Source organism: Aethalodelphis obliquidens, unplaced genomic scaffold, assembly GCF_003676395.1.
Source record: "Aethalodelphis obliquidens isolate GAN/ISIS:26980383/991018 unplaced genomic scaffold, ASM367639v1 scaffold40, whole genome shotgun sequence".
Classification (NCBI taxonomy): Eukaryota; Metazoa; Chordata; class Mammalia; order Artiodactyla; family Delphinidae; genus Aethalodelphis; species Aethalodelphis obliquidens.
In genome coordinates, this window is record NW_020837984.1 from 8,271,108 (window position 1) to 8,295,398 (window position 24,291).

The 24,291-nt window shown below is 34.8% G+C and overlaps 1 protein-coding gene across 1 annotated transcript in view; it reads left to right on the forward strand.

Annotated features, from left to right (window-relative positions):
- EHBP1 (EH domain binding protein 1) overlaps positions 1-24,291 on the forward strand; it is a 362,437-nt gene that overhangs the window by 143,390 nt on the left and 194,756 nt on the right. Inside the window, exons 5-6 of the mRNA XM_027131633.1 lie at positions 9,836-10,017; positions 13,021-13,160. Coding sequence (XP_026987434.1) covers positions 9,836-10,017; positions 13,021-13,160 — 322 coding nt within the window. The remainder of the gene's footprint in view (positions 1-9,835; positions 10,018-13,020; positions 13,161-24,291) is intronic.

The window sequence follows — 24,291 nt, forward strand, 5'->3', positions numbered from 1 at the left end:
GGTTTCACTAAATATATTCTTGATGTTATAATAAAATTATTATTAAATTTTGTCCCTTGAGTACTAGTTTTTTAAATATTCTTTGTGACAAAAATAAGTAAGCACAAAGCAGTTATACTGCATTGCAAAGGACAAAGTTATTCAAGAAAAAGCACTTGTGTGATTGAGTTGTAAACTAAACTAAACACATTTTTATCCTGGAACACCATTTTTACTTGAAAAAACAGCTAAGAGGTAAACTTGTTATTCACACTTGGATATTTATTTGGTGAAGGTTTTCTTGAAACTGAACACAGTGAGCCTGCTACTTAAAGGTTAAGTGACTGAAATTGTTCGTTGCCAATGATAAAATTCAAGCTTTCAAGTGAAAATTAGAATTGTAAAAAATTACACTCACCACGTTAATTTTGATAGTTTCCCAATGCATAAAGATATATGTGATGGAACATATATGTGATCTTTCCAACATCATACTGGAAGTCCTTGCTGATGCAGTAAGAGAAGAAAAGGAAATTAAAAGTATACAGATTGGGAAGGAAGATATAAAACTGTCTTTGTTCACAGAATGCATGATTATCTATGTAGGAAATCTGAAAGAATCAACAAAAAACCTCCTAGAACTAATGAGTCATTATAGCAGGGTTGCAGGATACAAGGTTTATATACAAAAGTCATTTGCTTTCCTATATACCAACAATGAACAAGAGGAATTTGAAATTAAAAGCATAATTCCATTTATATTATCACCCCCCAAAATGAAATACTTAGCTATAAATCTAACAAAATATGTACAAGACCTATATGAGAAATACTACAAAACTCTGATGAACAGAATCAAAGAACTAAATAAATTGAGAGATATTCCATGTTCATGAATAGAAAGACTCAATATTGTCAAGATGTCACTTCTTTCCAACTTGATCTGTATATTCAGTGCAATCCCAGTGAAAATCTCAGCAAGTTATATTATGGATATCAACAAACTGATTCTAAAGTTTATATGGAGAGGCAAAGACCCAGAATACCCAACATGGTAGTAAAAGAGAAGAACAATGTTGGAGGACCAACACTACCTAAAGTCAAGGGTTAAAACAAAGCTATAGTAATCAAGACAGTATGGTATTGGCAAAAGAATAGACACATAATGGAACAGAATTGCGAGCCCAGAAAGAGGCCCTCATAAATATAGTCAACTGGTCTTTGACAAAGGAGCAACACAGTGGAGCAAAGGTAGTCTTTTCAACAAATGGTGCTGGAACAACTGGACATCCACTTGCACAAAGATGAATCTAGACAGAGACTTTACACCCTTCACACAAATTAACTCAAAGTGGATCATAGACCTAAATGTAAAATGCAAAACTGTAAAACTCTGAGAAGGTAACACAGGACAAAACCTAGATGACCTTGGATAGGATGATGCCTTTTTAGATACCACACCAAAGGTATGATCCATGAAAAAATAATGGGTAAGTTCGACTTCATCAAAATTGAAAGCTTTTGTTTTGCTAAAGAATGAGAAGACAAACCACAGACAGGGAGGAAATATTTGCAAAAGACACATCTGATAAAGGACTGTTATCCAAAATATACAAAGAAACAAATAAGAAAACAAACAACTCAATTTAAAAAATGTGGCAAAAACCTTAAGAGGCACCTCCCCGAAGAAGGTATACAGGTGGCAAATAGGCATATGAAAAAAAAGCTCCACATCATATGTCATTAGGGAAATGCAAATTAAAACAACAAGATACCACCACACACCTCTTAGAATGGCCAAAATCTGTCACACTGACAACACCTAATGCTGGAGAGGATGTGGAGCAACGGGAACTCTCATGCATTGCTGGTGGCAATGCAAAATGGTACAGCCACTTTGGGACAGTTTGGCACTTTCTTACAAAATGAAACATACTCTTACCATATGATCCAGCATCTCACTCCTTGATATTTACCCAAAGGAAATGAAAACCGTTGTCCACACAGAAACCTGCACATGGATGTTTATAGCAGCTTTATTCATAATTGCCAAAACTTGGAAGCAACCAAGATATTCTTCAGTAGATGAATGGATAAACTGTGGTACATACAGACAATAGAATATTATTCAGTGTTAAAAAGAAAAGCCATGGAGGAGCCTTAAATGCGTATTACTGAATGAAAGAAGCCAATCTGAAAACGCTATATATACTGTATGATTCCAACTAGTTGATGTTCTGGAAAAGGCAAAACTATGGAGACAGTAAAAAGATCAGTGGTTGCCAGTGATGGGGTGTGGAGGAGATGAATAGGCAGAACACAGAGGATGATTAGGGCAGTGAAATACCCTATATATCATAATGATGGGTATATGTCATTAAAAATCTATCCAAACCAATAGAATGTACAGCCCGCGAGTGAACCCTAAAGTAAACTATGGACTTTGGGTGATTATGATATGTCAGTGTAGGTTTGTCTGTGGTAAACAGTTTACCATTCTGGTGAGTGATATTGATAATGGGGTAGGCTGTGCACGTGTGGGAGCAGGAGATCTATGGGAAATCTCTTTACCTCCCTCTCAGTTTTGTTGCACACCTCAAACTGCTCTAAAAATATAGTCTTAAAAAAGAAAGTATATATATTCCTCATAAAAATGTTAACGTATGAGTTTATTAGTTATGTTTGAATGAACGAAATATTTTCTAAATTTCTGATATTTTTTAGTAGGGCAAATATTGACAGGCATAACCCACATAAACAAAAGCTCTTTGTAGTTCTCAATTAAAGCATGTAAAAGGGTCTTGAGATAAAAACATTTGAGAACCATTCATCTAAACTCTCCAGTGAAAGACAGATTATCAGACTGGATTCAAAAATTTTCTGGATATATGCTATTTACAAGAGACAATCCTAAAATAAAAGGTTATATCAGAAAGAGCAAGAGGAGCCTGCGATGAAGTCTGTGAGCAGCTTCCCAATTCTTTCACTTATTTATTTTTTGATTTGTGTCCTTTAGAAAATGTCCCATAACCTCACATTTGAAATTTCTACTGCTCTGTTTGTCCTTATCACATAGGAAATACCATGATTTGGTGCGATAGGTGACTTTGCATAAAAATGATCCTGTTGTGAAAATAGACAGCAGTGCATGCACACCAGTTAAATACTTTTAAAGACCCTGATCAATTATGAAAACTGATCATAAGTCAGGCTATAAAGCTTGTCTTAATACATTTTGAAAGATTAACATTACAAAAATTACATTCTGTGACCCTAAATCAATTAAATAGTAATCATTACATAAAGATAAGTAGAAAAACTCCATAAAGAAGAAAAAAGTTTATAAACATCTCATGAGTCAAAGAACTTGTAATGAAAGATTAGAAAATATTTAACTACAGAATAACAAAAATAATTCATACTAAAAATGTGAGACATATTTAAAGCAGTGCTTAGAGAAATATATAGCCTTAAATGCTTACATCAGGAAAGAAGTAATGCTCCGAATTCAGGAGTTAGAACAGAATATACCCAAGGAAAATAGGAATAAAGAGCAGCAGAAACTACTGAAATAGAAATATACATTCACTCCAAAGAATCAAGAAAGCTAAAAGTCACTGATTTGGAACGCCCAATGAAAGAGACAATTTATAACAAGCATTATCTAGGAACAAAAGAGTGTGAGAAGGCACAAACAGTGCTGGGAATAAAGAAATGTACAAAACGATAGATTCTGCAGAGATTAAAATAGTAAAAAGATATTTTAAATAGTTTTATGTTACTAAATTTGAAATATTGGCAGAATACTTATCTAAACTGATTTAGGGAGACATTGTACATCTACCTCTGTAATCATTAAAGAAATTTTATCAGTAATTAGAAACCTTTCCCAAAAGGAGACAGGCTTAGGTAACTTTGGATGTTTTTTGAATGTTTCCCAGGAATGTGGAGTTGCTTTAATTCTAGAAAATCTACTAATTTACCACATTAATCTGCCATAGATTCAAGGTTAAAAAAATCTTAAATTATCCCAAAAGATAAAGCTTTGGTAGTTAAGGCAATATTGTCTTGTTCTGAGGTTAGAACAATTGGCTAGTGGTACCAAATTAGAAATCATTGACCTGTATATTGAGACCAGATTTTTGGTAGAGTGGGCATTGTAGCTGGGGGAAAGGATGGATATATGTGGACTATTTAATAAATAGTGCTGTGATAATTATTTACCCATAATTTTTTTAAAAGTGAAATTGGATCCCTATCTGAAAACGTACACAAAAATTAATTCCAGATGGCAATGACTCTTAAATATGAAAAGCAGAGGTATAAAAGTTTTGAAGGAGTGGGAGGAAAGCTTTATGACCTCAGGGTTGGGAAGATTTTCTCAAGCAAAATGCAAAACCACAAACCATAAAGGAAAATGTTGACTTTGAAATTGGGTTCATTCAAAAGATTCCACAAGGAATGAAAATACAAGCTAAAAACTGAAAGAAGATGTTAATAGCACATATAAGTGACAATGGATTCAGTACCAGAATGCATATGTAATTAGTAATCAAAAGATAAACAGCATGGTAGGAAAAAGTACAAAAGATTTCACAGAAGAGGAAACACGTGACCAATAAACTATGAAAGGATAATCGATGCATTAGTAATCAGGGGAATGCAATTAAGACTGTAATGAGGTAATATTTAATAATCTCAGATTGGCAAAAATGAAAAAGAAAATACCAAGTGTTGATAAATGTGGAACAATGGAAACACTTAGGGAATGTAAATTAATAAAGCCACTTTGGATTACAATTTGACATTTTCTGGTAAAGCTGAACGTGTACATATCCTATGACCCATTCTAGAAATATATCCTAGGCAAATTCTTGCATGTGTGCATGAGGATATAGACATAAGAATATTGATAGCTTTGTTAATAATTCCATATAAATAAATAAAACTCAAACAACCATGTTCATCAACAGTAAAATGGATAGGCAAACTGTAGATATTCATGTAATGGAATACTAGGAGCAGTGAAATTTAATGAATTACAGCTGTACACATCAACATAGATAAATATCAAGAACTTAGTGATGAACATAAGAAACAAGTTACAAAAATGTTAATGTTGTTTCATTATAAAAAGTTAAAAAGCATGCAGAACTAGACAATATATTCTTTTTTCATTTTTTGTTGTGGTAAAATATACATAACATAAAATTTACTGTTTTAAATATTTTTAAGTGTGCAGTTTGTGGCATTAACTACACTGACAGTATTGTGTGACCTTTACCACTGTCTGTTTCTGGAACTTTTTCATCATCCCAAATACAAACTCTTTACCCATTAAACAATAACTCTTCATCTCCCCTCCTCTCATTGCCTGGTAATCTCTGTTCTACCTTCTGTCTCTATAAATGTACCTATTTCTCATATAAGTGGAATCATACAATATCTGTCCTTTTGTGTCTGGCTTATTTCACTTAGTAAAATGTCCTCAGGGTTCATTCATGATGTAGCGTGTGTCAGAATTTCATTCCTTTTAAGGCTGAATATTCCAATGTATGGATATACCACTTCTTGTTTATCCATTCATTAGTAATATACTCTTTAGGGATGCATACATAGGTAGTATTCCTTTTTTGAAAACGGGAAGGGAAGAAGTAACCCAAAATTCAGGGTCTGGTTACCTTTGGAGGAGGGAATGGGACGGATGCAATTTCAGAGGGAAAATGAAGATTTTAAGGTACTGGTATTGTTCTATTTCTTGAGCAGGATGGTCGGTACAGGATGTTCATTTTATTATTCATTAAGTAGTACTTGTATATTTTATACTTTAGTATGTGTGATGTATTCCACAGTTTAAAAAAAAACCTCAAATGATAATGCCATTAATTTTCAGTGTGTTATAAAAAACCTGATAATTAAGGTATTAGTACATGACAGAATTTTTTAGAACATTCTATGTAATAAAGCTCTGAAAAATCATAAAATCTAAGTAAGCTCCTTCTCTCCTTCCCCCAACCCCCAGTTTTCTTAATATGGGAGAAAGAGTTAAATTTCTAGCAGGTGGTTTATTTTATTTGATGTTTTAATAGGTAGAGAAAATCAGTCAAATATTTTAATAGGAGAGGCATTATATTAATTGTATTTATCTTGGGATACATAATAAATGAAACATTATATAATGAACTATTCTGTAAGAAGACCCTAACTTGAATAATTTGGACAAGAGATGTTCTCTCCAGATGTTCTGGTCCATAAATATTAATAATAAATACTGTTTATTCAATACCTACTATATGCTAAAAACTCTACTAGGTATTTTCATATGTTACTGCAAGAATTTATTTAGGACATATTTCTAGGATGGGAATTATTGCTGAGTCGTAAAGTATTCATCTATTCAACTTTACGAGGTAATGTCAAATTGTTTTCCAAAATGGCTGTATCCATCAAAACTCTCTCCAGTAGTGTTAAGAGAGTTTGCATTGTCCCTCATCCTTATTAACACTTGGTATTATCCAAACTTGAAAATACTTGCCAGTCTGAGAGTGTGAAACTGAGGCTCAGATACGTGAAGAAATATGCCAAAGATTAGCTAGTGAATAAGTGCTGGTGTCACATTCTAATTCAGATTTGTCTGATTACAACTGTAATAAGGTGGAATCTCAAAGAAATGGAAATATATAGGCTAAGTCTTTTTTATAACAGAGAATAGTTATGAAAAATGAGATTAAAATTTCTTTTATGTAGTAATTTCCTTAGGGGAAGTATTTCTGAAAGTGTGATTTTCGATTAACTGGATCAGAATCACCTGGTAGAAGGGGTGTGCTTCTGGGAGGGACAGGATGGGAAATAGGAGGAGGGTACTTATTATTTTTAGAAATGCAGCAGATTCTTGAGCCCATCTCTAGTTTTACTAGTTCAGGATCTCTAGGGGTGAGATCCAGGTATCTAAACTATCTAAAGCTTTCTTAGTTTTATTTTTGTTTTTTAATAAGCACTGAAGTTTAAGAACTTCTGCTTTAGGGATTTTGAAGTAATTGCCCGAATACTGCCAGGTTCACATACAAACAGAGGGATAAACATGAGCCCAGAGTCAGAAACTTAGTCTTAGACATATGTAAACATTCACTTCTTATTGACTTCTGTTATCTAGCGTCCTTTCTCTAAGGGTTCCTCTTACTGTTTCTTTCTTTTACTTCTCTCCTCTTATCCAACCTTCATGCGAAATGAAATAGCATTAGGACTTTGACAACAGTATAATTCTCTCTAAACTCTCTCTGCCAGGCTGACCCCTGGTGTTTTAAGGAAGGACAAAAGTGTACGAGAGACATATAGCAGTGCAATCAGTTATTTTATTCTTCGTTATAGAACTGATGATAACAATGATATCAATTTGGGGTGGGTAAATATATAAACTTGATGGTTATAAACAGTGAAAATTCATGGAGCTGGGGTTAGAGCCATGAAAGATACTTATGTCTTTCTCATTATTGTTCTTGTAAAAAATGCATTTTCTATGACTAGCTAATTTTAAAGAGGAAAACAATGACTGAGCTGGGTAAAGAATTACTAGAAACATCATTTAGGCCCCTTTTCCCATCAAGGACACAGACTCTAAGTGAGATCCTATGTTAATATTAGAAATGGATGTTGTAGACTCAAAAGAGCTCTATTCTGCTCACCTGCTCAGACCTTACAAGGGGCCATTTTCATTGTTGCTGAGCAAGTAATTGCTTAATTAAGTGGTACAGCTAATTCTATTGTGTTTAGAATTTAGTAGCTTTCATTTCCTTTTGTTTCAGAGATACCAATATACCAAATACTTTAAAACTCTCTGAGTTCAGCAGAAAACCTTTCTATGTAATTTTTACCTTAAAAATGAAATTGACAGAATGTTAATCATCAAAACTAGATTTTGCAGGAATCATCCTTAAACTAGGCTTTCAAAATTATGCTCATTTCCAAGTTATCTTAATTTTTATAGTTTGATTATCTGGTTATAAAATTAAATAATTACTCTTAAGGGATCAATGTCATATTTTATGAAACAGATTTGTTTAACAAATCTGAAAATAATATGTAGCAATTTTTATGTCATGCTTTCAAAACAGAGGCTTTAAATCCTATATTTTATGTAGTAGTTGTTAGCTATTCTAAAGGTACAATAAGAGATTATTGTTCATATCAGTGTAATAAATTGATACTCCCTGATCATACTTTTTCATTTTGCACATTGTCAGAACCTTGGACCTTAATCTTATTCTTTGATTGACAGTAGCGACCAGGGAAAGAACACTTGTATTGTTTGGGATAGTCACATCTGTTCAACTTGATTCAGTTGAGGGTATTTGCATATTCTTAAGTATTTCTTCTGAGAGGGCTTAAATCCTTCTCAAGAGCTTGATGCATTTTTGAAATTCATTCATAAAGTATCTACATGCACTAATAGTCCTGTATAATATTGCTGTGCATAATCTGACAGATAAGACCACATTTTAAAACAAGGTATTCTTTAGGGATACTACGTTACATTTTTACTTGTTCTGCTGGCAGAAATGTCATTTTTTTGGAAAAAGGCCATTTTAATATTTTGATTAAATTAATATATCCTTATTTTAGGCAAGTTTGTCAATCATAGGACAAATAAGGATTTATTAAATAATAATTCAGAAGTTAATGGTAGTTTTTTCTGCCTTGGTTGGAAAATTGAGTAATTTTATAGAAAACCATTGTAGAGTTTGAATGGATATCTATTTGGTCTCCTTATTTTATAGGGAAGATTACCAAGGCTCAAGTTTACTGACTTACTCAAGGTCACACTGCTTGGAAATTAGGTTTTATTTTAGGTCTGAACTCTCAGACCAGTAAAGCCCAAGGATTGCTGGTATATGACTTTGGGTTTACATTATTTATATATTACCCTATATCTAGGATTTCCCCCTACCATTAGAATACATAGTCAAGGATTATGTCTTACTCATCTTCATATCTTTCCAGAATTGACACCATGTCTTATACATAGTTAATGCCCAGTCATTATTTTGCTGTTCTGTTTTCATTATTTTCCTAGTCTATTATGCTATAAAGGATAATTTTGAAATGAGATAGCTTATTAATGGAATGTTAAAAATCTTTGATAGCAAATAGGTTTCATTTTGTGTTCCATTTCTAGTGAATTGGCAAGAGCTGTATGGAGAAGACTTGAGATCTGCAGGGGTCGATTAGCAGTGTCCACCACAGGCATAGGATAAGAGAACCCAATTCTTTCTAACTTGATTTATGTGATCTTAGGGAAGGAATAGAGGACTTTAGACTGGAGTGAGCAGAAAAGGCCCTGGGAAGAATTAAGTCTCAAAGTGCAGGATAGATAGAATTCAGAGACTGCAGAAAAAACGAGGTAGAATGCCACAGAGGCTGGGGTTCTATAAGAAACTGGAATTGTTCAGAAAGAAGAGATACCGCTAGGGTACATTAAATATAATTAAAGTAAGGGAAACAATTGTTGAGTACTTTTGATACCTAGCCTTGTGCTAGATCCTCTTTTTACAGGAACCCTGGAGACCTTCTGTCCTAGTTTGCATTCCTTGCTTTTCCTTTCCTGAGATATTTAGGATTGTTCTAGTCTTCCCTTATTTCTCTGAGACAGCTCTCTCCAATTTTCTATCTGCCTTACTTACTTAAAGATATGAAAGTTGTGATATAACCTTATTACAATTTTTTTCAACATTATGTTATAGGAATTCATTGGAAAGGGAAGTCTCAACTGCTATTTAATCATATTATTAAAAGAACATTCAAAAATATTTGGCTGTAAAGTAAGTAACTCCAAATTACATAATGATTTTTTACCTTCCAGGAATCCCCTTCTGGTCGAAGGAAAGCTCTTGCTACCACCAGCATCAACATGAAACAGTATGCAAGCCCAATGCCAACTCAGACTGATGTCAAGTTAAAATTCAAGCCATTGTCTAAAAAAGTTGTATCTGCCACTCTTCAGTTTTCATTATCTTGCATTTTCCTTCGGGAAGGAAAAGCCACGTAAGTTTCTTTTATCAAATAAGCTGTTTTAGAGTATATTTTAAAACACGGTGCGTAAATAGCTTTTGACTTAGTAAACTGTTAACAGTTGAGAATATCCTACTGCATACCTATCATTCCGGCCAATTCTTTGTTTCAGAGGCTGAATTAGATGTACTCCTTGTTATTTATAGTCTCTTTCAACTCTAGAGAATGATCAATAATATAAAAATGACTATAGCAATTTTCAAAAATTTAAATTGTATATTATAGGTTATCATAAGGGTCTGTTTTATATTTCAGTGTCTTCAGTGTAAGTAGTTGTACTCTGGAGTCCACAGTTCAATTTGTAGAGCTGTTTGATGCAACTGAGGCATGAGAGGAAGCCAAAATGAAAAGTTTAGGATAAGAGGAATGAAAGAATTAAAGGAACTTTTGCCAATGCATATTCTTTGGCTCAGCCTTCCAATACTTGTATAGGAAGGTACAGTACAGTTACATAACCAGTTTGCTATGACCATTATCTTTTTCAAATATCACTTCTTAAGCACTGAATAGGCATTGCACAAAGATAACTCCTACACCCAGTTCTAGTCTCCTAAAAGAGTAAAATTCTAACTGGTTAAAAAGAGGTAAACAGGGCTTCCCTGGTGGCTCAGTGGTTGAGAGTCCGCCTGCTGATTCAGGGGACGCGGGTTTGTGCCCCAGTCCGGGAAGATCCCACGTGCCACCGAGCGGCTGGGCCCGTGGGCCGTGACCACTGAGCCTGCGCGTCCGGAGCCTGTGCTCCGCAACAGGAGAGGCCACAACAGTGAGAGGCCCGCGTACCAGAAAAAAAAAGAAAAAAGAAAAAAGAGGTAAACATACCTAGAACAGGAAAAAATTAGTATTATTTATCTTAGTTGTTCCATACAGTCAAATCAATGGTAAGTGTGAGTTTTGGGTGTAATGAAAGGGTTAGCACCTACTTGGAGTGGAAAATCAGTGAGAGGAGAAATGGAAATTCTGTGCCTGAGACTTAAAAGGTGATAGGAAGAAGGCAGCTATGAACATTTCAGTCTAATCTGCATCACAGTTCTGAATGTGTTTGACTTAGTGGAATGTGGTTACTATAATTGGCCATGTCTACTTGACTGATTAGACTGGATTCTGTGCGTCAGTCAAAAAGAGATGTTTGGCACTCATCTACAGGGCAACAAATGACTTGGTAGATAACAGTAAGCCTCTTCTCTAGAAAGTTGGCTTCTATGTGAGTGTGGTGGAGGGACAGTGCAGGATGGAAGCAATTAGTCTTTCATCTCAGGACTTTAAATTGTAGACTTAAATATTGAAAAGTTTAAAATAAAGACCTTACTCTGAAGTTCAAGCCAAAATGAAAGGAAAGGAAACACAGAAAGAAGAGAGAAAAAGTCAGAGAAGATCTTTTGAAGGTGGACTCCTTTCCGCTGGGCAGAAGCAGTAAGTGATTTAGCACCATTCATTGGAATTTGGGTGAGAGGAAATTCAAACTAAATGTCTCAATTTGAGTGGAGAATGCTCTCAGAACACCCTAAACCACCTCTCTATCTCCTCATTCCTTGCCTACTCACCTTTCCCAAAGAAGAATGTTCAGGGTGAAAATATAGGAGATAAAATTAAGCAAGTTAACATTTTAAGAACACTGTTATATATTGAAATTATACCCTGGTGATGGGAAAGCAGTTTGTAAGACATTCATATAAGGTAATACAACTGTTTTTGTCCATGCAGACTTTGTGCCACTAAATTTGTCTTAAAAGGGGGAAATGATTTTGTTAACTCTAAGCTTATATGAGATAAAATGCAAAGAATTTCAAAAACCAATTTAGCCTGCAAAATCATACCATATTTAGAAGTGAATTTTTTTTTTTTCCCCGGTACGCGGGCCTCTCACTGTTGTGGCCTCTCCCGTTGTGGAGCACAGGCTCCGACGCGCAGGCTCAGCGGCCATGGCTCACAGGCCCAGCCGCTCTGCGGCATGTGGGATCTTCCCGGACTGGGACACGAACCCATGTCCCCTGCATCGGCAGGCGGACTCTCAACCACTGCGCCACCAGGGAAGCCCTAGAAGTGAATGTTAACAAGCATTACTTTGCAAAGGAAACAGTGGTTTTGTTTTGTTTTTATTTTATTGTGGTAAAAACATGAGAAACAGTGTTTTAATTCAGTTTTCTGAATTTGGAGGACGTATAGCTGATTGAAATTTAGTTTGTATGTATCATGTTAGAAATATGTTTCATTCACTGTAGTTTATTTGAAATTTAAAGTAAAATAATAGGTCAAGAAAACTTAAATTATTTAACATTTAGAGTATTTAATATAAACTTTAAATTTATACTTAAAATACTTCAAGATATAAAAACATATTTACATTTTGTCAAATGTATGGTATTTAACTAACCCAAGTCATTTTCTATCCTGTAATTCTTAAAAAGGCTAGGCTTTTGGGTGCTAGTTCAATTACTGTAGTTTTTTAACTTTAGGGGAGTTTTAACTCCTTTGAGAAAAATGCACAGTTAAACAAGATTTAAATATAATTTACAGGGGTTTACCACTTCTTTTTACTCCTACCCACAAAACCAAAAGGGTTCATGGACTTCAGATTAAGAATTTCTATTCTAATTCCTTCTGCAAACTTGAATACTTTTAAAGTCTAGATCTCATCTGATTTGCAAACTATCCCATTGTTTTATGAAACAAGTTTTTGTTTCCAGACTTCATGATCAGAAAACCATACTTTAATTCCATGAAGAAAATTTTAGATCTGCAGCACAGAATTAAACTAACTCCTAACCAGTTAGTTTTAATCCTGTTTGCTTTCTATTAATTCAATGTGCCATTTAAAAATTAATGAATGAATATTTAGATTGCTCAGTAGTTTTGTATAACTGTTTAAAAAGTCTTGTTAATGTTTAGAAAGAAGAAATGTATTAATATTATTTTCTTAAGAAACAACCCTTTTGAAGGTAATGTCATTTAATAAATTGTGTATTATCATTGATATAGGGATGAAGACATGCAAAGTTTGGCTAGTTTGATGAGTATGAAGCAAGCTGACATTGGCAATTTAGATGACTTTGAGGAAGATAATGAAGATGATGATGAGAACCGAGTGAACCAAGAGGAAAAGGCAGCAAAAATTACAGGTTGGTGTTATTTGCATTAAACTAAAAATTTATCTGTTTTTTTTGCAGAGTTGAAAAACTCATTCTTGTTTCCCAGGAAAAAACAACTCCACTAACAAGGTATTGTTTCTTTCCCAAGGCTTCTTAATATAATATACCATTTAGCTCTCTGGAAACTTTACATGCTGATGGAAATAACAGATTTTAGCAGTTTAAGATCAAGTCCAAGGCTAGCCAAGAAAGCATCAAACTCTATTGGAACTACTGATTATAGTATAAAGTAGCCTAAAGATGTTCATACTTATTTTGTCAATGTATGGATGAACCCTCTATAAGTAAAAATCTGTCTTAAGGGTAAGATGAGAAGATGCATTGGCTACCTTCTCCTAGCTCCTGTTCATTTATTCACATAAATTGTATGGACATTCTTTGTTTTGAATTTGTACACATCTTATGTATCCTTATATCTAGACACTTCCATGCAAGTATTTCTTATAGCTGGTTTGATCAAACTACTAAGATGGTAAGTGGTTAGAACCTCTTTGTATTAATTGGTCAATAAATGTTTATCATCAATCTGGCTAGCACCCTTAAGGAATTGATGTTACACCTTTATTATTGGAGTGAAAATCAAGCACTGTATAATACTCCTTTCATCTAATAAATTGCTGTAAATTTCTGGATTGTTATCCCTTGACTTCTATCATCTGTTCACGTCTTGGTGACTTTTCCAAATTCATTGGACACTTCGGCACCCATCTCTTGGCTTTGCCTAAATTCTTGCTATCGTATGGGGGAATTCCATTGATCACATGGATGACCAATTTAATTTCTTAGTCAAAAACTTCTGTGACTTCCTCAACTCCAGTGACCTTCATCTCTACAATACTTCTGTTATAAGGAATTGATCAGACTTGTATGCAAAGACAGATGTTTTGTCCTGAGCAAATTTTATAAATTGCAGTTGACCCTTAAACAACACTGGTTTGAACTGCATAGGTCCACTTGTATGTAGATATTTTTCAATAGTAAATACTGAGTGCTACACGATCTGTAGATGCAAATATGTAAGAACTGAGGACTTGGAGGAAGCATGAATACAGAGGGCCGACTATAAGTTATATGTGGATTTTCCACTGTACAGAGGGTTGATGCCCCTAAACTCTGTTTTATTCAAGGGTCAACTGTATTATTTTCTAATTTATGATTGCCATTTTGATTTCCTATTTAACCCAGGAATGTTTAGGAGAATGTGCTTTGTCGTGGGTTGTGTTTATTTCTAGTTTGTTTATTTCTAGTTTAATTTAATTCAAATAAGATTCTGAAGCCTGTCATATTTCAATTTTTTTTAAATATGATTGAGATCTTTTTCTTTGTAGTGTAGATACATGATCTGTTTTTGTAAATTTTCCATAAATATCTTTTTACATGTATATTCTATTTGTCAGATTCAGCATGTAGCTATTAGACCAAACTTTACATTTATATTATTTAGTCATTTATATTCTTATGCCTTTTGTATAGTTCATCAGTGAAAGACAGAGAACTTCAGTCCTAAATTATTTAGTTTATAAAAAATATTCTCTTATACCTTCATCGTGGATTATAATTTGATCAGTTTGCCCCATTTAATGCCTCTTGCCTTGAACTTTTGCCTGATATTGATATTTATAATCCATGCCTTCTTTGTACTTGGTGTATTTATCACTTTATTTTTAATCCTCTCTGTGTTAAATAGTTCTCTTTATAAACAGTATTTGGTTGTATTTCTTGATAACTGACATACTTAATTTCACTTATATTACTTTATACTTTTATTTGGGAATTTTCTTATTATTTTTTACCCACCCACCGCTTATATTTTGCCATTCTCAAATGTTCATTTAAGCATTTTTTAATAGAGTAATTTGGAAGTTATGTATCCTCTGTTTTCATTTTGGAATAGTATCCTCTAAAATAAATAAGCTAGAGGGATAACTGAATGAACCTGTATTTCTCTACTAACATTAAAAATGAAACAGAATGTGTTGACTCACCTTGTGAGATTCAATATGATTCTCTCCTTTCTTTATTTGAATTTCTCCCTTCAACCCCTCCTGGCTATTATTTTTATTTCAATAACATTTTGGGTTTCTTTTTTCAATAATAAGTGCTGACATTTGCATTGTTTATAATGTCAGCAAAATCATACAATACTTTTTAAAATGCCATGTCTTTTCTATCTTTGAGTTCTTTGTTTTATTTGGCTAGTTGGAGTGCTTAGGAAGGTAAGTTGGTGTCCTTCCCTTCCACCTCCAGTGGCTTCTCACCTGTCCTTCAAATTTTAATTCTTTTGCCACATCCTCTAAGAAGCCTTTCATGGCCTCTCCATCTTAAACTTGATCACTCTATCCTTTGTGCTACTGCTGTACCATTTAAAAATGCAGGCATTTTCTTACAGCATGAGTTTTTTATAATTCCAATGGAATGTGATTTGACCTTTTAATTAGAGAATATGGTTTATTCTTTGTATATGACTTTTGGTTAAAACTAAATCTCAACTAGGCACTAATACCATAAGTAGCAATCAGAAAACCACACATTTTCATAGTCATAGCTGTTTTGAGCAATGTACTGTTTTCATCATAGCAATGGGAAAAAAAGGTGATAGCAGCATGTCACAAGTTCTGTGCTGAAAAGAAAAGAAAGGACATATTTTGAGCAAAATACAGATTTAATGAAAGGATTCAGTAATAACTAAATTTTATAACTGAACTCTTGTCTTAGTCCATTTGGGCTGCTATAACAAAATATCATAGATTGGGTACCTTATAAACAACAGAAATTTGTTCCTCACAGCTCTGGAGGCTGGAAGCCTGAGATCAAGGTGTCAACATGGTCGGATGAGGACCATCTTCTGGGTCACAGACTTTTCATTGTATTCCTTACGTGGTGAAAGGGGACAAGGGAACTCTTTTGGGTCTCTTTTATAATGGCATTAATCTCATTCATGAGGACTCTGCCCTCATAACCTAATCACCTCCCAAAGGCCCCACCTCCATCACATTGGGAATTAGGATTTCAACTTATTAATTTTGAGGGACACAAACATTCATACCATAGCAACCCTTATTGCTTAAACATACATATATATACCTTAATTTCTAAAATTTCCACTGCAGAAATAACTTTTTTAGGTAGCCTAAAATTCTCTGACCCTAATTGAAGCAATCGTTTTAATGCAATTTATGATGATCCAGAATTTCTTCAGAATGCTACCAGTTTGTGTTATTATTTATTTATGTATTTACTGTCCATATTTTATGAAATTCCTTCAAGGTAGAGACTATGTTCTGATCATTTTTTCGTCTCTAGCTTCTAGCACATTGTCTGGAACACATTGAGAATTTAAAATATGTTAACTGGAAGGCCATAAATGAGAGAGCTTCCATCTCCTATTGTAGCCCGTATTAATCACTCTGTCTTGTTATCTTGTTCCATTCATTTTGACCTTTGATCATATACTGTCTTATGTAAGATGGGATGGTCCCATTTTATGGAAAGAATGTGATCTGGAGGAGACACATAATTCAGACCTTAAATAATTCAAGACTAGTTTCCCAAAAGTAATGAATATAAAATGTGTGTTGAGGGAGCATAGTTAAGTAGGGACAGTGGGTGATTACATTCACGTTCTAAGTCAGTAAACCCATAATCATTGTAACATACCTATGCTTTGATGTTACACTTTTTTCTCAGCATTTTCTATTATATTTGCAGAGGACAATCAGTTAAGTTAATAGCACAGCATGTTATGGCAGTTGTTTGGCTTCCTGAGTTGCATTTTTTAGCACCTGTAAATTCCATGCCAAAGTTAACTTTCAGGAATATTTTTTCAGCCCCAGCACTACCACTCTAAAACTGTTGAAGTAAAATAGTTTTAAGATAATAAAAACTATATTAAAATTTAACAATAATAACGTTTGAATAATAGCTTAAGAGTAAACAAAATTAATGTATTTTATAAACGTGGTACAAATAAAGTATGGTGGGTATTTTTATTTACCAGCTAAAGTGGCAATAACTTAAACACAGCTTATGTTCACACTTTCTTGCAGCTTTAAAAATTTTTGACACAATTTTTATGGAGGAAGGAATTATTATTTAAAATTTTGCCTATATTAAGTATATATTATAAATGCATAAAATACAATCACATTATATCAATAAAATTATATGGGTACATTATTTCCTCAACTAAGATGCAAGCTTCTTGAAGAAACAGACTGTTAGAATTATTTGGGGTGTATCTTAGATTGACACCTAGAGGCTGTTCATTTAGCCTGTGCTCTTGTGGAGTATGGCTGTAAATCATTAGTAACTGACAAAGTATATCTTCTGAAATTACAGACTTTATTAGAAGTAAAAGTAAATTCATGGTATGTATATTTAGACTGATCACAAGCCCCTACTCTGTCTGAGACAGAATTCACTGCTAACTGGATACAGGGACTGGCTCTTAGGCAGGAAACTTTTATTGAAGTTACCTGTATAGATGTCTTCTGCAGAGGTGCAGCACCCATGGATGGGCAATTGGAAAAATCACTGAAATGTAGTGGGAATGATTGACCTTGGCGTTGGAAGAACAAAGCTTTTGAATGGAAAGTTTACTGTAGCTGGTATTGGAAATTATATATGGTTTCAAAACAGTGCCTCCATCTATATGGCATCCTCACAATGCTTGAACCAGTTTTTGGTGATATGACCATCTTTGGGATTCATGTTCAATTTCTGAATACACACCAACAGAAAGGGGAAGAAAAAGACATTCTGCGTAAGTGACAAAGTCCTACTGAATGTAGGTCAGAAAATTAGGTTTAAACAAAACAGTTTACAACAGAGCATTATTGGGGAAACCAGACATCATGAGACACCTGAAAGGCCCCTGGTATACTTATAATTGTGGCAAAGATCAGCAAGGATTCTAGTTAGGCATTCAGACTCACAGGACCTGAACAGCCCAAACTTAGTATTAGATTCATTTAGGAGGATATTGGACAGGAAACAGCATTCAGCAGAGCATTCCTCTTTCACTGGAGTTTTCATGGCAGCCTAGGTACTGTTCTTTGACCTCTCCCCCAAATGACAACTTGGGTACAAGGAGACAATATCCACATAGTTAGGAGCAGGGATTACCTTGACTTAGAATCTTCATATTGCACAAGAACTGATATCTTTTGTAATAGTTTGATAGGTATAGTTTTCAGGGTCCCTGTAAGGGACATGCTCAGTTACGAGAGTCTCCACAATTAGAGAAGCTCAAGCTGTGGCCTTCCATCAGGCATATAGTCCATTTAGAGTCCTCCCATCCAGATGCAGTTTATAAATCAGGATTTATTTTTACCATAAGCATGTTGCCTGGTGTTTGTTAATCCTTTTCCTATAGTTGGTAAAGTTAATTCAGGAGTAGGAAGAGAGAGTGACATATTGGCCACCTTCAGGGAACAGAATCTTACAGCACAGATGGTAGTAGAGGAGATAACAGTTCATATTTGAGGATCTTAGTAGAGGAGATAACAGTTCATATTTGAGGATCTAGAGTTGATTATGGTATGACTCAGCCCTCTGAGATTAAATGTCCTACTTGCTAGGGCTCTGAATGGGGATAAATAGGTCTCTTTTCTTAGATTAAAAGGGTCCTCAGAATAAACTTGGGGCCCCTGGTCAGAAAATACATCCATTAATTTGCTTCTGGTTTTTACTTGGGCATTTACTCTCCGGTACCTAGGAGACTGATTAACAAAATCATAGAATTGCTGTGGACTCTCTAAAGTAAAATAATTTAAAATGGCCACCTATTTTGGAGATCTGTGTGAAGGATGAGAATTTCTGGAATACTGCATCTGTTATCTAGGTTTTAAGGTTGGAAAATAGGGTAGAAGCAGAGAGGTGGGGCATTTCTAGTCCCTTGAGCTAAAAAGTTTGTAAGGTACAAGCTACCTCTTTCTTAAAGGAGCTTGAGACCCTAGGGTGAGAGACTGAAGAAAGCAAGAGTATCTCTTCCCAGTGTTTAGAACTCAAATGTGTCAACTCAGAGAATAGTAGAAGTGGCAGAAGATAGAGATTACAAATTCAGCCTACTTTCTATATCACTCTTAATCCCTAATGCTGCTTTGTTTGTACTAAGGACAACTGAACATTCTCTGGCACCCCTTACAAGACTCTGGAAGAACTCTGTGGATACTGAGAGCCCATCTGACAGGGCCAGGATGGAAGTAAGAGCTCTGAAGGAGAAGTTAGAAGCTCTCCAATATTTATTTAGGGAAGGAGCCAGGAGATAATTAATATTTAAATACCAATATGCATTCTTTAAGGGTTTATCCTAGGAATGCAATGTCGGTTTAACCATATAACAGAATAAAGGAGAAAAACCGTGTAATCATCATAATAGATGCAGAAAGGAGCATTTGAAGAAATTCAGTACTGAGTTTCTCAGCAAAATTTTAATGTAAAGAAATTTATTCATTTTGATAAATAGCATCTATGGTGAGCTACAACTAACATCATATTTAATGATGAAACACTGAACACTTTTCCTCCAAAGATTGGGATCAAGGCAAGGATGTTTGCTGTCACCACTTTCATTCAATATTGTACTTAGCAAGGACACATGATGCAAGATCAATATAGAAAATTTATATTTTTATATATGAACAACAAACATTTGGAAGATGAAATTAACAAAACAATTTCATTTACAATGGAGGCTAAGAATAACATAGACTACTTAGAAATAAATTTAACAAAAGATGTGGAAAAACCTCTACCCTGAAAACTATATTACTGAAGGTAATTAAAGAAGGTCTTAATAAATAGAGATTCTCTGTTCATAGATTAGAGAACTCAATATTGTAAAGATGTTACTTTTTCCCAAATTTATAGATTCAACTCAGTGCCATTCATAATCATAGCAGGTTTTTTTAAAAAAAAGAAATTGAAAAGCTGATTCTAAAATATAATTGGAAATGCAAAGGAACTGAATAGCCAAAATAATCTTGAAAAAGAACAGAATTGTTAATACTATCTGACATCAAGATTTACTGTAAAGCTGTAATAATCAAGATAGTATGATACTGGCATAGGATAGACAGATCAGTGGAACAAAACAGAAAATCCTAAAGTAGACCCAAACTTACCTGGTCAATTAATTTTTAGCAAAGGTGCAGCATAATTCAGTAGAGAAAGGAAAATATTTTCAACAGATGATGCTGAAACACCTAGATGTCCATATGGAAAAAATGAGCCTCAATTCCTACACAGACACAAACATTAATTCAAGGTAGATCATGGACCTAAATGTAAAAGCTAAAGCTATAAAACTTCTGAAAAATAAAAAAATATATTTGTGACCTGAGAGTGGGCACAGGGTTCTTACATTCTTACACAAGACACAGAAAGTAATAACCATGAAAGAAAAACTTGATGAATTAGACTTTATCAAAATTTTAAACACATGGTTATTGAAATAGACCATTAAGAAAATGTATGTGCAAGTTACAGACTAGAAGAAAATATTCATAAAGCATATATCTGACACAGGCTTGTATCCAGAATAGATTTTTTTAATGTCCTACAACTCAATAATAATAAAAGACAACCCTATTTTTTTTTTTTTTTGGCGGTACGCAGGCCTCCCACCGCTGCGGCCTCTCCCATTGCGGAGCACAGGCTCCGGACGCGCAGGCTCAGCGGCCACGGCTCACGGGCCCAGCCGCTCCGCGGCACGTGGGATCCTCCCGGACCGGGGCACGAACCCGTGTCCCCCGCATCAGCAGGCGGGCTCTCAACCACTGCGCCACCAGGGAAGCCCCCTATTTTTTTTTTTTTTGTAAGGGGCAAGGATTCAAACCTGTTGTTCACAAAGAAAGATACACCATTGGCCAGTAAGCATATGAAAATGTTCTCAGTGTCACTTTTCATCAGGGAAGAGCAAATTAAAGTAATCATGAAACACAACTCCACACCCACCAGAGTGGTTAAAATTTAAAAGACTGGCAATAAATTCTAAATGTCAGTAAGGATGTGGACCAAATGGAACTCTCATCCATTGTTCATGAAGAGTATAATGGTAAGATCACTTAGGAAGTTTTTTATAACACTAAACGTATACCTACCTTCTAACCCAGCAATTCCACTCCTTGATATTTATCCAAAAGAAATGAAAACATACATACACAAAAAGACTAGTACAAAAATACTCATAATATTTTTATTCATAACAGCCCCAAACTGGAAACAGCTCAGGTGTATGTACAGCAACAGGAGAATGGCTAAGCTGTATTATATTTGTGAATGGAATACTATTCAGCAATAAAAATGAGCTATTGATGCATTCAACGACATGGATATACTGAATGAAAGAGGTTTTATATAAAAGAGTATATACTGTATGTTTCCATTTACATGGTGTTCTGGAAGAGGCAAAACTAATCCTATGTTAAAAACGTTAGAATAGTTATAGCTGGTGGGTTTTGGGATTGACTGAAAAGAGGCATGAGATTTTTTTATTGTTGGGGGGTGTGTGATGCAATGTTATTCCTCTTGGGTCACGTGGGTGTATACATTTTTCAAAATTCATTGAATTGTACAGTTTAATATTTGTGCCTTTCATATATGTGCATAAGTAAAATACTGGAAGGTTAACATAAAAGTTATAATAAATATGTTAGATTAGTAAGAAAATGAATGATTTCAACTTTCTGATTTATTGATCTACTGTGTGGTAGCTAATCTTCAAAGATTGTCCTCCAATGAAACAAGCGTCCCAGTATCCATGCCCTTTTTTATAGTCCCCTCCCTGTCTTCTGGGCTGGCTCTGTAAATCACTTTTAACCAGTAGAATGCAGTGGGGAAGTGACACTTTGTAACTTCTAAAGCTAAGTTATAAAATGCCTTGTAGCTTCTACCTGGGACTCTTCTAGTGCATTCTCTAGGGGATACCAGCTGCCATGTAAAAACTCCATCTACCCCAAGATTGCTATGCTGAGAGGAACCCCAAACTACCCATATGGACAGGCCACTTGAGAGAGAGAGAGAGAGATGCCTGGCCAGCCCCCAGTTGTTCCTGCCTCTCAGCTGAAACACCAAACATGTAAGTGAAGAAGCCATTTTGGACATCCAGCCCAGTTCGAGCTTTGGATGACTTTGTCTCAAGCCACCATCTAACTGCAGTAAACTACTCAGCTGAGTGCATTAACCCATAGAACTGTGAGAGGTAATCATTTGTTTTTAGCCACCAAATTTTAGGTTGGTAGCTTAAACTATAACATTTCTAGAGATAAATGAAATATATTGTAGATAGATACATATATATGCATAGATATGTAGACAGACATAAGATAAACACATAGGTTAAAAACACACAATTGCTAAAATTTAAATATAAGGTATATGTCTTTCTGCCTTTATAAAAATTACAGCAAGTGTTATGACTTTCATTCAGTTCATTCATTCATTTACAATATGACCTGCTAAAGGGATTGAAAATCACATTATTAAACCTGTTAGTTATATCCATAAATCAAATATTTATGGGCTCAAGCCCGTGAGAAAAGTGACATCTTTGGGAACTTGATCTCTATTAAGAAGTTGCAGTGTTACTATCTTAGACCATCTTAAAATGAGATATACCTGTACTGAATCTTATTATACTTTGGAGAGAAGAATGAGGATGCTGCAAGATTTGCAGCTATGTTCTAGCTCTAGGCAGACCCTCCCACACCCTGCCCTTTTAACTCCACTACAGACTTTCTTAAAAGAAAAACCCACGTACTCTTTGTGACACCACTTTCATCCCCCTGTTTTAGTTCAGTGTGATAATCTCTGGTGGTCAATTTCTATCTTCTTTTGCCTTCCTAATGTAAAGAAGAGTCTCAAATTACTTGACCCTGTGCTTCGATTGCCTGCCCCTAATTTAGTTTTTCTTCTTATTCTCACCAGTATGAAGCAAGTCCAGATTGACACACTGTTACGATGACTAAATGCTACACTACCGGTTTATTGCTCAGTTTGAGTAGTGCTAGGGTAGAAATTATTTTGTGCTATTACATAGCATTATTAGCATTTTCCGAAGTGTAAATTTTTGGTGAAACAAGGCTTTAATTAGTCAGAAGTATTATATAAATATGTTGGGCCAGGGAATTTTTTTGGTCAGGGTGGTGTATTACTGGGAAAGCATCCCACTTAAAAAAATTCTGGGAATAAATTTGTGTTGTAAATCTTCTTTTAAATTTTTAATTTTTGTTTTTCTGATTATACATGTAAAACACATTGGCTGCAGGAAATTTGGAAGTAACAGAAAAGTACTTTTTTAAAAGGAGAAATACATAACAAAATTATGTATTTTAAGCTGTGCACCCACATATGCAAATGCCAATTGAATTATTTTCGTAAGTTTCACAGGCACCTGTAGCTTGGTATGGCCAAACTGAGTAGCCCCCACTGCAGTGCTAGAACTAATGTCCACACAGTCACCCAAGACACAAACTTGGCATGTATCCTAGATTCCTCTCCTCATCCCCCATGTCAAATTAACCATCAAAGCTTTCTTCTTAATCTACTCTTTAATTAGCAAATATTTACTAAGTGCGTCCCTTCATGGAGCAGTAATGCTAAACTACTCATCTTTTTGCTTCCTATCCTGTTTTTTTCAAGTGCAGCTACCATGTTGCTCCTGGAATGATGTTTCTAAACTATACATTTGATCTTACAATGGATTCCCAGAGCTTTCAGAGTGAAGTTCACATTCTTTATTTTGGTCACTATAACCTTCATGATAGGACATTTGCCAACCACATCTCATTCCATTCCCCATCCCTGGTATCTTAAACCCCCAAACAACTTGCCGTTCCTCAAGTATATCATGTTCTCATTCGGCTCCCTTTCATCGTTGTGAAATGCCCTCCAGTTTCTCCTTTATTTTAATAATAATAATGATGTCTATTTGTCTTATTTTCACTCAATAAATCCTCCTTGAATAAATCCAGGAGGGCTTCCTGACCTCAGACTGAGTTGTATGCCTCTCTTCTAGTTTCACATACCCTACAATACATATCTCAGTCATAACAAATATCATATTTATCATACACTGTATATTGTTTTACTTGTCTGTCCC